General features: G+C 30.9%; 1 protein-coding gene and 1 long non-coding RNA gene across 2 annotated transcripts in view; one reads left to right on the forward strand and one right to left on the reverse strand.

Moving 5' to 3' along the window:
* Positions 1-16400, reverse strand: part of LOC149908636 (uncharacterized) — a 306382-nt gene that overhangs the window by 99494 nt on the left and 190488 nt on the right. The window lies entirely within an intron of this gene.
* LOC149908640 (uncharacterized) overlaps positions 5870-16400 on the forward strand; it is a 99012-nt gene continuing 88481 nt past the window's right edge. Inside the window, exon 1 of the mRNA XM_090102333.1 lies at positions 5870-6003. Within this exon, the coding sequence (XP_089958459.1) occupies positions 5955-6003 (49 nt within the window). The 5' untranslated portion in view covers positions 5870-5954. The remainder of the gene's footprint in view (positions 6004-16400) is intronic.

Here is a 16400-nt window from a genome sequence, read left to right on the forward strand (position 1 = left end):
AAAAGAAATAGTCTGCCAACTCATGGCTTAAAACTACTTCTTCTTATGTATTGTATTTATTGAAAGGAAACCTATAATATTCGTAAGTTATTCCGACTTTTAAGTTTTCTTCTGTAGTATTTATAAAACATAAAAATATATTAAAGAAGACAGTTCCTTTATGTTACGGCTGATTATCTTCTCATCTGAAGCTTTCCTTCTCATCTTAATCTACTAGTACTAGAGAAGTTTATAGGAAGAATAAACGATATGAACCTATTTTCAACAACTTGAAATATAGCGCTTGTTCTGTATAAAATAGAGATCATTTAAGAGTGAAACCATCTCACATTAACTTTTGCCTGCAGAACGTTTCTAGAAACTTCCATAGTGAACTGTCGTGTTTCTAAAGTTGTCATTCACATGTCCTTTAAAAGTTCTACTAACCGTTTTATAAGATTCGGGTAAGTAACATATGAAATTCGAGATATCCTACAGATCTCAACTGCATTAACTAGTACTGGTTGTATACATAACTAGCTGCTCCGCGCGGTTTCACCCCCGTGGCTCCAACCCTGTTGGTCGTAGCGTGATAATATATAGCCTATAACCTTCCTCGATAAATGTGCTATCTAACACCGAAAGAATTTTTCAAATCGGACCAGTAGTTCCCGAGATTAGCGCGTTCAAACAAACAAACAAACAAACTCTTCAGCTTTATAATATTAGTATAGATACATATTGCAATTTGTACAGCTATATGTAACTCCAAAATGAAGCCTTTCAGCTTTTTCGGTACCTCGTTATCACCGAAAAACGGGCAAAGAGGTTTTATGTGGATAATGAATGCAAGACTGAAAATACAGTAGTTCCATTACGATATAGAGTAGGTAATGTGAGTGTAATTTTGATATTTTGAGAAATCATCTAAGATATGAGCTGGAGGTTTTTAAAGTGTTGAAGTAGGATTTACCACTGTTTTTTTGCCAAGTATAAGTTCATTCAATGCAATTTAATAGCAAAATGGGGAAACATACATCACCATAATATAATTACTTGGTGTAGCGTACTGGTTCTGGATTTTAGGTGGCGAAAGAAGATGAAAATAAACTTGTGCGTATATAGTTTAATGATCAAAATTACAAAGTGCGTTTAGACAATTGATTTTAGCGAGGGAGTGTCCTGCTCAGCGGTTGCGTGGCGAATTGAAGTCGTAGAGGACAGTGGGGTCAATCCGCGGCCAATCGCACGGCGCGACGTGACGCCGCGATGACGCAGTAGCAACGCTCCGTTCCGCACGATTTTGTTGCGGCAACACTTGGATAAAAATTTAGTTTATTTTCTTGGACTTAATTTTGACATCTTAGTATTACCTATAAACTTTAAACATTTTCAAATATTTTATTTTAACTTTGAACATAATATGAACAATAAATTTGAATAGAAGAGATTAACATAAAACTTTATTGTGCTAAGAACTTGAATAAATAAAAATTTATAATATGTAGGTACATTTAAACTTCTGAAATGTTAGCAAATAAATAAATATTCCATTATTTTAAATTTATATGATATGAGTATTATCCTATATTATTATAGTATCATAAATAAATATATTTTGAAAACAGCTAATAAGAAGGTCGCCAAACTCAATCAAACCATCAAAATAACAAAAAGGACGGCGGTGTTTGTTTAAGTGGAGTTTTTGTTGTAAACGAGCGTTTATTTTAAATAATTAGTTTAGTATTAAGCTAGTTTTTATAGGCACGGGTTAGCCTTCAGTAGTGGTGGAGAGTTTGATAATCGGTAGAGTCAAATTAAAAATACTGTCTAGCGGCGTTTATAAGACTTTTTTATCTACTTATATTCAAGTTTAAAGAAAATTTAAATTAAACTATTTCTGGGGACGAAAAAAATATTCAAATTAAATACATAGCATAGATAGAGTGCAGGTACATAGATTAAGTGTACTGTGAAATATAGGTACTGTAAATAATCATGTAGGTACGTTTAGGTTTCATGTTTCTAATAATGTTTCAAACAAAACATTTAACAGACAGGTCGGTTTAAAGAAACAATTAAACTTTAAGAAACTAGTTCCATAAACAAATGAATTTAGAAATTGGTTATATTATCAAGAAAATCGCTGCGTTTAAAACGCCCGTTTACTTTGAAAGAGTTGTCTAAGATATTGACGATGTTGTTAACGTTAGACGCTTCTATTACAAGGACAAACATTCAATACTACAGAATAAAAATCCCGATTGATTTATTATTTATAACAAAGGATGATTTTTTTTTCGTTTTATTATAAAGTATATACGTGAATTCACGTAAAGTTAAATTGTTATAATATTTATGACAGTTTTGGTAGGCTATTATTATAATTTCGCAATGACACTTTTTATAATATTGGCAAAATAACTAGAAATTAAAATACTTCTCAAAGGATTTAAAACGTGATTAATGTCCTTCTTTAATCTGACATTTCAAGGGCATTACAGCAAAGGTACTTACATCGGACTTTAAACTCATCATAAATCTTTTATTTCTAAACCTTAATACTCGTAAAATCACAAGAAAGCACTAAGACGATAAAATTTTACACGCTGTAAGTATTTTTGAGATTTTGCTTTTCGCCGAGGTTATAAACCTCTAAGCGAGGACATGGACCAATAATTCATGTTTTGTAAACTTCATATTATGAGCTGCTTATAATAGAAATGGGCGTAGAGCTAAGCAATAAATAACATGTTCACTACGTCCGCTGTGAGTGTCTACGTAATACGGAATAAATCGCAGTTTAAACCCCTTAAGTTTGAATTTTACAGTCATAAAATATAGCTAATATGTCTAGGAAACTATTGGTTTAAATAGATCGTTCAGGTTAATGGTAGTAACGTTTAGGTAAATATTAAAAATAAAACAATTAAATGCAAAATATTGACATCGGAACGGCAATTTATATAATACTAGCGGTCCGCCCCGGCTTCGCCCATGGTACCTACATGTTTAAACTATCCTATCTCTCAAGTTGGATCGAACTGCTCATGGTGTGCGAATTTTATTATAATCGGTTAAGTGGTTAAGGAGTCCATTGAGGACAAACATTGTGACATGAGATTTATATATATTAAGATGTATATCCTTTTAGATCATTCAGGTTAACAGTTATAGTGGAAGTTGGAACTTTAAAAAATTAAATCGATTTCTCAGCTTATAAATGCCCACTGCATGCTCTGCGAAATGTGAAGGGTAACAGACATACCTACATACATACATCCATACATGCTTACAAACTTTCGAGTTCATTACTTAGCTGTCTATTTTTTAACAGATTGTCTGCTGCACATATTAAAAACGGTGGAAATAATCGACTTTAAATTGACATGTTTAACTAAAAAGTCAGACGACATTTGACGTTGCCAACCCACACTTTTCTTAAACCCCATATAATTGGCAGTTGTCTGTAGAGATAGAACAGAAAATAAGCTCATGATGAAAAATAAGTAAATAATAATTCTCGCTAAGAAACGTATATAAGCTCATAATTATGAATATATAAATAAAAAATCGATAGGTCAAATCCAATCCTGAATTTTTTGCAAATTTTAGTTCTATAATGTTTGAAAATAATAAATATCTACTGTTAACTGAAAAATATTGACATCGATAAAGCAATTTATATAATAAATGTATATTATATAACCTAGAGCTTTTCGCGTCACGATTTTTGTAAAATTTCATACGAATAGTTCCAAATTTAGGATTGCCAATTCTCTTTGTCGGTTCCCAATAAAAATCAATCAACCGACATGCCTACCTCAATTTACGATGTTCGTAAAAATATGTTTTCTAACATGGACTAAATATTTTATGGAGATTTTTTTCAAATATAACCTTTTGGTTCATAATAAAATAAAGAACCTATTGTATTTATTATATACAAAGGGGTAGACATTAGACAAGAAGATACGAATAGTGTAGATAAATAAGAAATTCAAGCCCTGGATAAAGTATTACTTTTAAATTTCAAAATATAGCTTACATATCGGTTTTATTTTAACCAAATTAAATAAGATGAGACTCTACATCAGTTGTTGAAAGATCCATCCTTTGAGAATATTATTTAATAGGAAATTTCAATCACTCGAATAATACATTCGTTTCGTATCGGATGTAGGTATAAAATCTGCCCATATTATGAAAGTAAATTATAGCTTAAAACCTAGCTATAAAATATGTATATACAAAATTTTATAGTCGTGTGTATGTTGGTCCATTAGTGTATTGGATATGGCAATTGCAATTCTCCAATATCATTTTGAAGTTTTGTAGGCATATCGCTTCGGTTAAATAAAATGCTTAGTTAACACTTAACAGTGCCAGCCTCGCTAAAGTTACTCTTAAACATACATAGAACCTATTTTATAAGTCAGTAGCTAGAAGAATGTTGGTACATAATTTCACACTGTAAAATAATTAATTTTATATAAGTTTAATTATCGTCATACCCTTATCACTGTCACATCTGAATATAAAAAGAAACGGAATTTATAACTAAATGTCTGACAAATCGACGTACGGCATCTACAATAATTATGTATGAAATTCAGTCAGGTTTTACGTAAAACGAAGTTAAAATGAAATATTAAAATATTATTTGCTGTCGAAGTTAGGAATGGTCAAATTAATCTTTAGAAATAAACAAAATATAAAGATTAAGATTTTGACCAAAACAGGTTTTTTGATAAAGCGTAGAATTAAAGCAGTTTTATATGTTGAAATAAAATTAAGGTAAATTAACCTAATCATAATCATAATATTACACATTAGTTTATTCAGGGACTTTTACACGTAGGTAAATAACACAATATTTTGTAAGTTCAAAACTCAAAGCTCAAATTCAAATATTTATCAATTAAACTACGCTTATTTTGAAACCACTTTTGAATCAAATCATATTTATTTAGAAACCTAATAATGTTCAGTTTAAATAATAATACTAAAACGCAGTTCCAATGTGTAAAATTAAAATATTTAATTGTGAATTAATTTTGTCACCAAAATAGAAAGCTTGCTGATTGACAACACAAAAGTACGTTTTGACAATAGAAACTTGATTTTTCAACAATAACCCTTTGTGTAAAATCATTTAAATGTATTTTGAAAACAACTGTTACAAATTAACACCATTCAATGAACTGAATATTAAAATAACTTGGAAAATCCAAAAGTGCACGCCTCATAATTTTTTTTTAATAAATATTTATTAATTATTATTTTTGTTTATTTAATAACAATTAAACCACATCGAATCAGACCCTGAAAAATGAAAGGGTTCTATTCCTGAGCATACTCAAGCGTAAGAGAAAAAAAAAGACACGATTAGTAAAGTATTTCGGTCGCTATCATGTTAACAAGAAAAAGGATCCGCACATACAGACACACGGACGTCCAAGACAGAACTTTTTTAAACTGTTTTTTAACTAGTTTAATTATAACAAAAATGACATCAAAAATATCATGAACGTTAAAAATAGTGTTTTTTCTTAATATGTGTGTGTATGTATTATCTTACAAGTGCAATGTATGATACATAAAGACATTTTAAGTTTGAAAAATCAGATGTTTTGCGCGAAGTGACAGTAGTACCCACCTCAACGCTTCGCTTATGAGGCGTGCAAAATGAATCTTCCAACGTTAAAATTGACTCGACATTCATTTTGAATCCGAAACGAAGGAAAGCGGACCACAGACTACAGAAGTTACTATTACTGCGATCAAAATTAGGCAGTTCACTCAGTTATTACCATACCGGTTTGCAGAGAAAGAAAATCTGATGCTGTACACTTCAGTTTTCAGCAAACAGCCGTAGAGGGCGGACGTCTGTTCCATTTCAAATAATTACGCGATACGATGTTTTGTAAATGAAGCGTTTTTTATTTTTATTTAGTGTGTAGTGTGTGATAAAGATGCAAGAAATGTTCACAGTTTTTATTCAACTTTTGTTTATATTTCAAGGTGAGTTTTTTTGTTATTTATTTCAATTTGCATATAGTGTGTGTATCGGTAGTATTGTTTACATAAATTATTTTTGATACGAATCTTTTCAATATACATTGTGTGTATTTAATTGATATTTACTGATAGCGCTTCGTTATGAATCATTATAATTATTTTAATGCTCTGTTTTTACTGATCTGATTATTACCTATCTACACATTAAATAGTATATATTTTGATTTATATCATAGTAAGAGAGCAGTAACATTTAATGCTCTACCAAACTTTATATTATATTATCTAATAAGAATAATAATAAGTATACTAAGTTATAGACACTTAAAATTACTTGAACGTGATTTTTATTTTTCAAATTATTAAAACGCTATATTAATAAACCCGCATATGCGGATGTGTATGCTATTATATTGATCGAATTCTTAGTTAATTTTGTTTTTTATAATGTTAATTAACAAGTGAGAGCCTGATTTTAGAACATTTATATCTTTGCAGATATGAAATTTAATTACTTTAATTAAATTCAATTGAAAGTAACTGTGAATTTTTCACGTTACGAACAAACTAGTAAACATATTTTTTCTTATAATTTTTATTATATCAAAAGTTATTAGTGTCTGAAAGCTTATTGATATCATTACTTATTGTTGAAGAAACGTGTTAGTTTTCTTCTAGCTTTAGCCTCAAAATTGCTTGCGAGCTTTTTTTCAGGACTAAAAGCTTAGCAATTCGTTTTGATTAATGAAAAGAAACCTAAGCAAACTTAGTAATTTTGCTGGTATTCTAACTTAGTTAAACCTTTTCTGAGTTAAAGCCTACATGGTAGAACAGATATTGTATTGATGTACAAAGTGACTTTAGTATTGGTAATAATAAACATAGTTTAAAAAACAAAAACACATGCATGAGGTACACTCATGAAATTAGTGTACTATTGTCACCGACCGCGACCCTTGATAAGTGTATATAAAGTTTTAATTAAATCTTTATGTTTAAAGTGGGTTTAAATCGAGCCTAATAGAGATGGAAACGTACAAACATACAGGAGAAGTAGAGCTATTTTAATAAACTTTATTTAAGAAAAAATGTAGAGTCTTGTCTCTAGCTTTCAACCAATAGTTGAAATATATATAGACTCCTGTGAGTTTCGATTTGTTACAACAAAATAAAATAAAAATTACTCTTTGAAAAAAAAACAAAATTATATTACGCTTAGGACAAATTGGTCCTAATATAATTCGGTAGGAATAAATTCGAATGAATCGAGGTCGGATAAGCGGCGCTTCGGTTAATCAGCGTTTGGATAATCGGCGTTCTACTGTAAAAGCGTGTTAAAAAGCAAGCAAAGTCACAGGAAAAACTTAGTATGCCGGCTCAGCTGTAGTTAAATAGCGGCAATGAATTAGGAACTGAATGCCGTACTGTCTTAATAAAAACACTTGGCCGCTCTCAGTTAAATTTATGAACTTTTTCGAGGTTCCTCGAATAACTTGAAAGTTTAAAATATTTAATTACGTTTGCGTCGTTTATTTTGCAAAGTTATTACTATTGGTTACCTGTGGTAACAAATTTATATTTATGATGGTAATGATTAAAAAACGTATATTATGTAGTTTTATTAATTAATGGAAGTTGAATAAATAAATAGTTTGAACGTGAATATATTGAACAATTTAATGCCGTTTAAATTATGTACAGATATAGTTAAAACATATATTTATTGATTTAATAATAATCTCTATCATTTGAATTGAGTTGCAACACAACGATTCTGTAGTAGATAGTTAGGACCTGAGGACAGTTACGGATATAGATGGAGAGTTATATAGGGTACTTTTTACCGCAGTGAAATATCTCATTCTCATGGGACTTTCTTTTGACCATGTGGACGAAATCGCGGATAACAGTCGTTGATTGTAAAACTATTGATATTTTATGAGGAGAAAGTAATTTGTAACCACTGTTATTTGAAAAAAAATAAGTAAATGTATATGTAGCATAAGAACTAAATAAGCACACAAGCAAGTGTGCTTGTGAGCACACACTCCAGATTGAAAACTGGCAAGAGATGGCGCAGGATAGAGTCAAATGGAGGCTCTTATTGTCGGAGGCCAAGACTCACTTTGGGTCCCTGCGCCACTCTAGTATATAAGTAAGTAAGAAATTAACTAGAGAGCTAACGAATTTTTACTGGAATTTAAATTCTACATGATTTTTTTGCTTCTAGGTAAATCTAATTTCAGAGTCAAGGAGATTAAGTTTTTACTAAAATAAATTAAGATTTTTAATTTCGCTCGAATCACAGAGCTATTAGGTGACATATTCGTGACCTGATTTTTGAGTTAGATGTCTACGTTTATTGAGCCGGTTCAAATTAATTTGAATCTTAATTCTTTTGATAATAATGTTCATTTTACAAAAATTACTTGAGAATGTCTGTAAAAACAGATCTTATTAAGCTACTAAATCGATTTTCTTGAAACTTGCTTCGTTTTTTTAACATTGAAAACATACCTATAATATATAGTAAATACGAATGCATTTACACACATATAAATTGAGATAACACATTCATAGCATTCGATTTAATTAATATGAATACTATCATTATGCAATTCTAAATATTGTTTTCGATTATTCAATGCTTTGGGTGGGTTTATATTATTTATATAAACTAAATTATACATGTTTATATTAAAAACCTAATATATATTTTGATGTCAAATATTGACGACAAGCCTCTCGTATTGACTTTGAACCGGGATAAAACTAAAGAAATTGCCTTACTAAGGAAAAGTTAAACTTCCTAAAGGTAAGATGATTTAAATATGTTTTTAACCGATCATAATCTTATTACCTATAAATATATTATCAAAAATTAAATCATTTTCCTTCGTATGACGAGTATTACTAGTAGTTTACAGTAGACTTCATACTAAACTTCCAAACTTATTGTAACTAAAAATATAATTGTTTATCAGAACTGCAAGTAACACAGGTCATACGGTACGTTTAAAAACATGAAATGCGTTGTCATTTAAGCTCGTACATTTGTTTTTATTCTGTACCAAATTGCCGTTCGGAAATTGGTTCGGGCTTAGAATTTTTTTTAGATTAATTGAAATAGAGATGAAATAAAGTGGCCGTATGGGATATGTCATAATTTTTATAGGTTTAGCGGATTATTGTGAATGTTTTATAGCTTTTGGCAATTGCGATATTGCGGAGCTTAGTTTGGGAGCGTTTTTAAATCCCGGATTAATATGATGAGTGATAGCTGGCAACTTAGAAAATGTTAGAATGTTTATGTTTTAGTAATCGTTGTATTTTTTTACTATAACTACCAAAAATATAAGTAATTGGGTAATTATCGAGTTTTGTGATGGCTCTTTGTGAGGTAGAGTCTTTCAAGATATACGCCTATAAGGTAGAAAATGAAATCCCTGCACTCGAAAGTATGTTTATATGACTGTATACATATTTATGTATTCATTTACTATCAAAACGGTTTATAAATGATGTAGACGAATTATTAAAGAAGTTGGTTCACTTTACTTTCAATTCAAAAGATAGATAGTGAATATATTTTTCTTCGTTAAGTGTAAATAGATAGAAGATATTTAAAAATATATTTTAACTAGTTTTTTTATACAATGAGATGTTCTAAGATGCAGTGAAGTATGCTTTAACTGAAAAGTATTAGACGTTACGTACCTGTAAAGTAATTTATTCAGAATCGGAATTAAGCGATGACGTCGCAGAAAAATTGAAAGGTTTCTTTCACTGCAAACATCGTATCGCCATTTCACTGTTTTATCGAATTTCTAGAGGAGTGATATTTTACGTACGAAACTTTTCAAATTTGCAGTTAAACAAACTATATTCAAATGAGCTGAACTCTTGAGTTGAACTCAATGATTGATGGACGTTCGCTCTTTTGCTGGTATTTTAGCGTACATTTGGTTTCTTCTGTGTACCTTATTGAATGTGTATAGGGGAAATTTGGTCGAACTATATTTTTATCAACGATCACATGGCGCTAGTTTAACACAAGTTTCTATCTCCTGTTTCACTTTGTTAGGATTTTTCGGTGAAAATTTTTCTTCTCAATCTTTAATCTACTTTTTTGAAATATATTTTATTGATAACGAATAATGTTAAATTAGTAAAAAGTTACATTTAAATGATGGACTTTCAATAGCAAGAGTATATGTTATCAAGTAATGAAATGTTCTTTTTATCAAAAAGATAAGACTATGGCTGTTTTTACCGCCTCTATGTGCGAATTTAATCTCTAAGCTCTATAACTGTAATCACTACATAGTATAAAACAAAGTCGCTTTCTCTGTCCCTATGTCCCTTTGTATGCTTAAATCTTTAAAACTACGCAACGGATTTGGATGCGGTTTTTTTAATAGATAGAGTGATTCAAGAGGAAGGTTTTAGTATATAGTTTATTGGGTTTTATACAAAGCGGGCGAAGCCGCGGGCGGTAAGCTAGTTTAAAATATTCTGTTTTCCTTGTTCGTGTTGGTGTTTAGCTGTAAGTACGATGTAATGAATTGTAATAATCACTACATAAAAGAAACACAATGAAGCCCTAATTACGATACAGTCAAACCAAATTCCCATTACATAACAAAACTAACCACTACGAACTTTTACGAAAACACAATCTGTGGAACGACCTTCCAAATTCGGCTTTTCCCAAGGACTACAATTTGGATTACTTTAAGAAGAGAGCGTACTCCTCCCTCAAAGGCCGGCAACGCAACCACAGTACTCCAGAGTCTGTGGTTGTTCATGGGCGGCGCCAATCATCTCAGCTTTCTGTACGATGACGCGCAAGCTCGTTTGCCGACCTATACTAAAAAAAAAAAAAATCGTCATAACAGCTCGAGCTAATTCCTAAAATATTATATTATGTTCTCTCTGGAGCATACCTGTTCTGGACCAGTTTTAAATATTCCTTTTTGTAACCTGCGGTTTTATGTTAACGAGCTTTTTCGCTTAAAATTGGCTTGAGAACGCTGTTTGCTATTTTGTTTAGTGATCCGGAATTTAATCGACGCGAATCTATAGTTCGGTTATTTGGTATGGTATTTTAAATATCGGGTATGGAGGCATGTTCTCGGCGTGTTATAATATCTTGTGGTAGTTATTATTTGATTTACTACCTATAGCAAGTTATTTATTGTAGTTGCCAAAAGAAACAAATCATGAAGCACTGATTCCAGTTTGATAAAAATAAGCTTCTATCGTTTTTGGGAACGGTTAAAAAAAGTGTTTATAGCACTGTAACGTTTAATCTCTTGCTTATATCTGCGATATTACCCTGAAGTCTTAAAGCAGTATTGTTTCCAGTGTGGACAAGTGATGGCGCTAGACGACTTATATAGCTCTATCTTTCTTTCACATTGATATAAGACATCATAACCTCTGATACCAGGAAAATTGGTGACGTTAAAACTTATAATATAATTGGGAAATAACAATTAGTGCTTAACTATTATTCGATAGTAATATAACACTAAAGTCTATGTCGCAAACTCGAAACACAGTAATGGGGAAAGTTCTCTAATGACGTACATAGTTGTAAGATATGATATTGTTCATACAAGTGGATGAATTCTGTATTAATGATCGTGTGTAACTTGTATGTAACTCCTACTAGTATTATAAATGTGAAAGTTTGTGGGTAAGTACATACATGTATGTGTATGTTTGTTACTCTTCACGCAAATACTACTAAACCGATTACAATTAAATTTAGCACACATATGGTAACTTGGATAGACACATAGGATAGGTTTTATCCCGGAAATCCTACGGGAACGGGAACTGTATGGGTTTTCTTTGAAAACGCGGGCGAAGCCGCGGGCGGAAAGCTAGTACATATATAAATTGACGTAGAACAGACATACAAACAAACGAATAAAAATTCAAAACACTATATTTTTTTCTTCGGTATCAATGGAAATTATTCACGGTTCAGTTTTGATTTTCCTACGATTTTATTATATGTATAGGTAGATTCTAAGTATATGTAACTAGCCGCTCTATAGGGTTGACCTGGAATCAAAATATACGCTATGATAGTCAAGAATAATATAGCTTACAGCTGGTATATTTTTGAGGTTCAGAAAGTTTTTGTACTAAATTGTTACAAAAAAATATTAATGTAAACTAGCTGACCCGAAAATTTATGCTTTCAAAATGTACTTTTACAGCATTGATGCTTTGATACTATTAATTGTAGCATGATGTTATAATAGACTATCAGTAAGATTAAAAAAAGTTAACAATTAATATATTTAAAATCTAATAGCAAATCAGTAATACTGCTGACTTGTGAGACAAACAAACTTGATCAATTTAAATTTTAGATATATTTAAGGTGCACAAATTTAACACACAACCCTCATTGCAAAACAAAATTACAAGGCAAATGAACTTATTTTTTGTTTTAATTCCCAAAAAAATAATCATAAATACAAATTAAATATTATATTAGAATAAAGTTATCACAACACTTGGAAACAGAGAAACCCGGAAGCCCACATAGTTAATCCGTTTTAAAGAACATAATTTGAAGATCAAACCCGGATCAAGAGTAAACCAAATTACGGATCCCTCACTTTTAGTGACATAATATATTTATTTTATACAAGCTAAGCAATAAAAATATATATTTAAATCTCTAGAAAGTTCCTTTGATAGCAATTAGCAGTTCAGCTATTCAAGAGATTAGTTCGAAAAAACAGAAAAACTGAAATCGTAAAACCTTAAACAAAACTGTAGAGAAGCAATAAGAACAAGTTTGAACCAAACAACAACTCGTTCCCATCAAACAACAACAACATTCAACATTTTTATCATACAACACAAAACTAAAACTTTAATTTTTCATGGTATTTGCCTCTTACAAGGTTACAAAAATACCATTTATAAAAACTAATAAAACGACTCTACGCTTTACATCAAAGCGAAATTGCATGGAAAATGAAATAAACTCGATCTTTAATTAACTTGTCGCTGAAAAATATTTCTCGTCGAATTTGAAAACCGGACTGATATTGCGCTGAACTATCGAAATGTAACAAGGAGATGTAGTCTAAGAGCTTTGAAGTTGAATGTTTCGTAAAATAATATTATAACGGTATATTTTTTTTTACGTCACCTTTTGTTTAAATAGGCTACGCCATAGCCTATCAGATTATCGTAGCCGCTACGGTAATCTGTGAACAAGCCAATATAGCAAAACTAAAAAAACATATACCAGCCGAATTGAGAACCTCCCCCTTTTTTGAAGTCGGTTAAAAAAATGTGATAATATTTACAAATTTTTGAATCAAGTAAAGATAAGCTCTGAATTATTTGATATTTGTAGTAAATAATTTTATAAATTTCTTCAAACACATCTTGTATTTACAATGAAACTTAAAATCATGTTATAAACCCTATCTTCACACTTATTGTATTCTTATTTTACTCATTTTTATAACCTGAATATATTATTAAATAGCTATATTGCGATAGTACTTATATTTAATCAGGTCAAGGCCTACCCGCAACAGCCTTTAGGTTAGCCGTGTTGATACAATCATTCATGTTTAATATAGAAACAGACTTCAGTATTTTCTGCCAAGCATTATGCGACGTTATTCTTATTTTCAGTTTTATAATTATTATTATTTTTTAGTCAAGCCACTGTTGTAATTAATATATTTTTACTTCACACATCTATAATTCAGTAAACTAGCAAAATATACAAAACATACTCGAAAGTATATATTATTTTTACACGTCATATGATATACATAACAAACTTACGTTAAAACGTTGTCTATAATATAGCCTAAGAGCTAAACAAGTAATTCACAGTCTATAGCGTCACCCCACATACAACTAGCTAGTCGAAGTCGAAACAAATTAATAAGAAAAAAACTCCTCACCATCTCTCAAGCTATCTTGGCGAAGTTATTGGCGTAACAGACGCAGCGAAGCATAGAACCGAGTCCGCTTTGTTTAAACAACTTCTATTGGCATCATACTTACGCTTTGTAGATAGGTCAGTTCTTGTAATGTCTATTGTACTCCGTTCTGTTTGTGGACCAACTTTGTGAACCGTTTTTGTTTGGTTTTATGGTGTCACAGTTCATTGTGTGAGGATTTATATGTCTGTGTATGGTTAAAAGGGTTGTATAGTATAAGAATGTATGCATAGTATTTAATTATTTTTGTGGAAGTTTGCTTTGATCGGATTTAACTAAAATTTTATATGCAGATAGATTTTTTCAGTAGAAAAATAATCAGGAACTACCCACATAAAGGCCATGAGCTTAAGTAAGTTACATCGCAGTTACATAATATGTTCGTGTCGTTTTAGTAAATTACACAAGAATAACAGGATAGATTTTCATAAAATTTGTACTTACTTTGTAGGTGCAAACTTTTACATGAGATTTAATGATTACTTAAGCCTGACCCAGCGTAGATTACAGCCTAAATCCTCAAAGGCCTGTGTCCCTGCAGTGGTTACAAACAAGGGTCAATGGTAAATATTGTCGTAATTAAAATGAGAATAAATGATAATTAATCCTTATGATAAGGATATGGCGAGTCTGTGTTCCCCGACGAGTACAGGGGGTCTTCAAGCGTAGAGTGAACGGGTACTAGGGAACCGCGTACCATCTGACCACATCTTAGCTTACCATCAGGCGAGATGGCGCTCAAGCGCTTCCTTATCGACAAAAAAATATGCTACAACAACTGTCAAGTATTAACGATTCCAATGTTGTTAATGGCCTTGTATGAGTAATTATAAAATATATTTTTGCATTGTTTATTTAAAAACACTTTCCTATGAGGATACTGAGGCGCTTCTACACTACATTTTATAATATTCTTAATAGCTTAAACATACCCAAACACACACGCACACACACTCACTCACTCATACACATACATCTGCACACGTATTATATTATTTTGTAAACTTTAGTTGAGGAAGAGCGGGTCCTCCTGATACAGGTTTTTGTAAATTTACTAGGAGGACTCATCCACTTGCTGTATTTGAAAATTGTGTGTATGAAATAAATATATTTTTCATTTTTTTCATTTGCATTGTTCCACTCGTTACAGCTGTAAACCGGTCAAGTGCGACACTAGTATGGAATACAGTAAATCTATTTCATTTTTAACTAATATTTTAGGAGCGTTTTTGTTTAAAATGTTATGAAAAAATGATTTTAAAGTTTTAATCATCGTAAAGTTACCTATGCCGTAATTTTCATTGTAAACTGGCCCATAATTATGACAAGATCATTGATAAAATGAATTAATATTATAGTATTAATTTAGACTTAGAATAGCTGCTTCAGATCAGTAATCTTCGAATAATGAACCCGACAGAGCACGTAGAAATCAAATCAATAATTTTTCTATGATCACAATCCGTGTTGAAAATAATATTTTTATTTCTTATATTAAACCAGTGAACTTAAAATCACCGTTGAACGCACTTCATGTTTGAATTTCATTTTTATTTTTCAGTTTGCTAATAAGCCGCGTTTTAGTTAAAAGCGTTTATTTTTTTTAATTTTAATTTGATGGCCACGTTAAACTTATTTAATTTACGCAAAATGTAAATTAGTACCACTTTTTTTAGTAATATAAGTTCCACTAGTCTTAATATAATATATAAATCTCGTGTCACAATGTTTGTCGTCAATGGACTCCTAAACCACTTAACCGATTATAATAAAATTCGCACACCATGTGCACTTCGATCCAACTTGAGAGATAGGATAGTTTAAACATGTAGGTACCACGGGCGAAGCCGGGGCGGACCGCTAGTAGTTAATAAAATGAGACCTAAACATATTTTATGATAGCTTTAAATCAAACATTTATCTAAGATTTTTTTTTTGATAAAACTATTTTTACAAGTCCATCTTTTCAGTAACCAAACAACAAAGACTTATACATACATACTAAAAACTTAGAACACTCCACTAACTCTCGAGAGTAAAAATCGTAAAAATTGACCTCAAAGAATATAGACGTGCAACTCAGCAAAAAGTTGCAATTCGTTAAGTGGAAACGTTTCTGGAATTCAATAGATCATTTCTTACCAACTTGAGCAAACCCCGGCGTAAAGGCGTCTGCCATTGTTAACTGCGATCGTTTTTATGAAATTTTCCGATTTCGACATCCATTTTTTAATTGACGTGACTGTTTTATACACTTATTATTTTAAGGGCCGATTTTTCAATTTACAAGACGTAGCTGTGAGGGATAAAAGCTTTACTTGATGATTGGTAAAAAAATCTTTATTAATTCCTACTAAAAATACATAATTTGTACCTAAGTATGTGCTTGTATGTTTTCTTTTC

The sequence above is a fragment of the Colias eurytheme genome, chromosome 5 (genome assembly GCF_061535395.1).
Source record: "Colias eurytheme isolate Ceu_HAF_F1 chromosome 5, ilColEury1 Martin Lab GWU primary, whole genome shotgun sequence".
In the NCBI taxonomy this organism is placed as follows: Eukaryota; Metazoa; Arthropoda; class Insecta; order Lepidoptera; family Pieridae; genus Colias; species Colias eurytheme.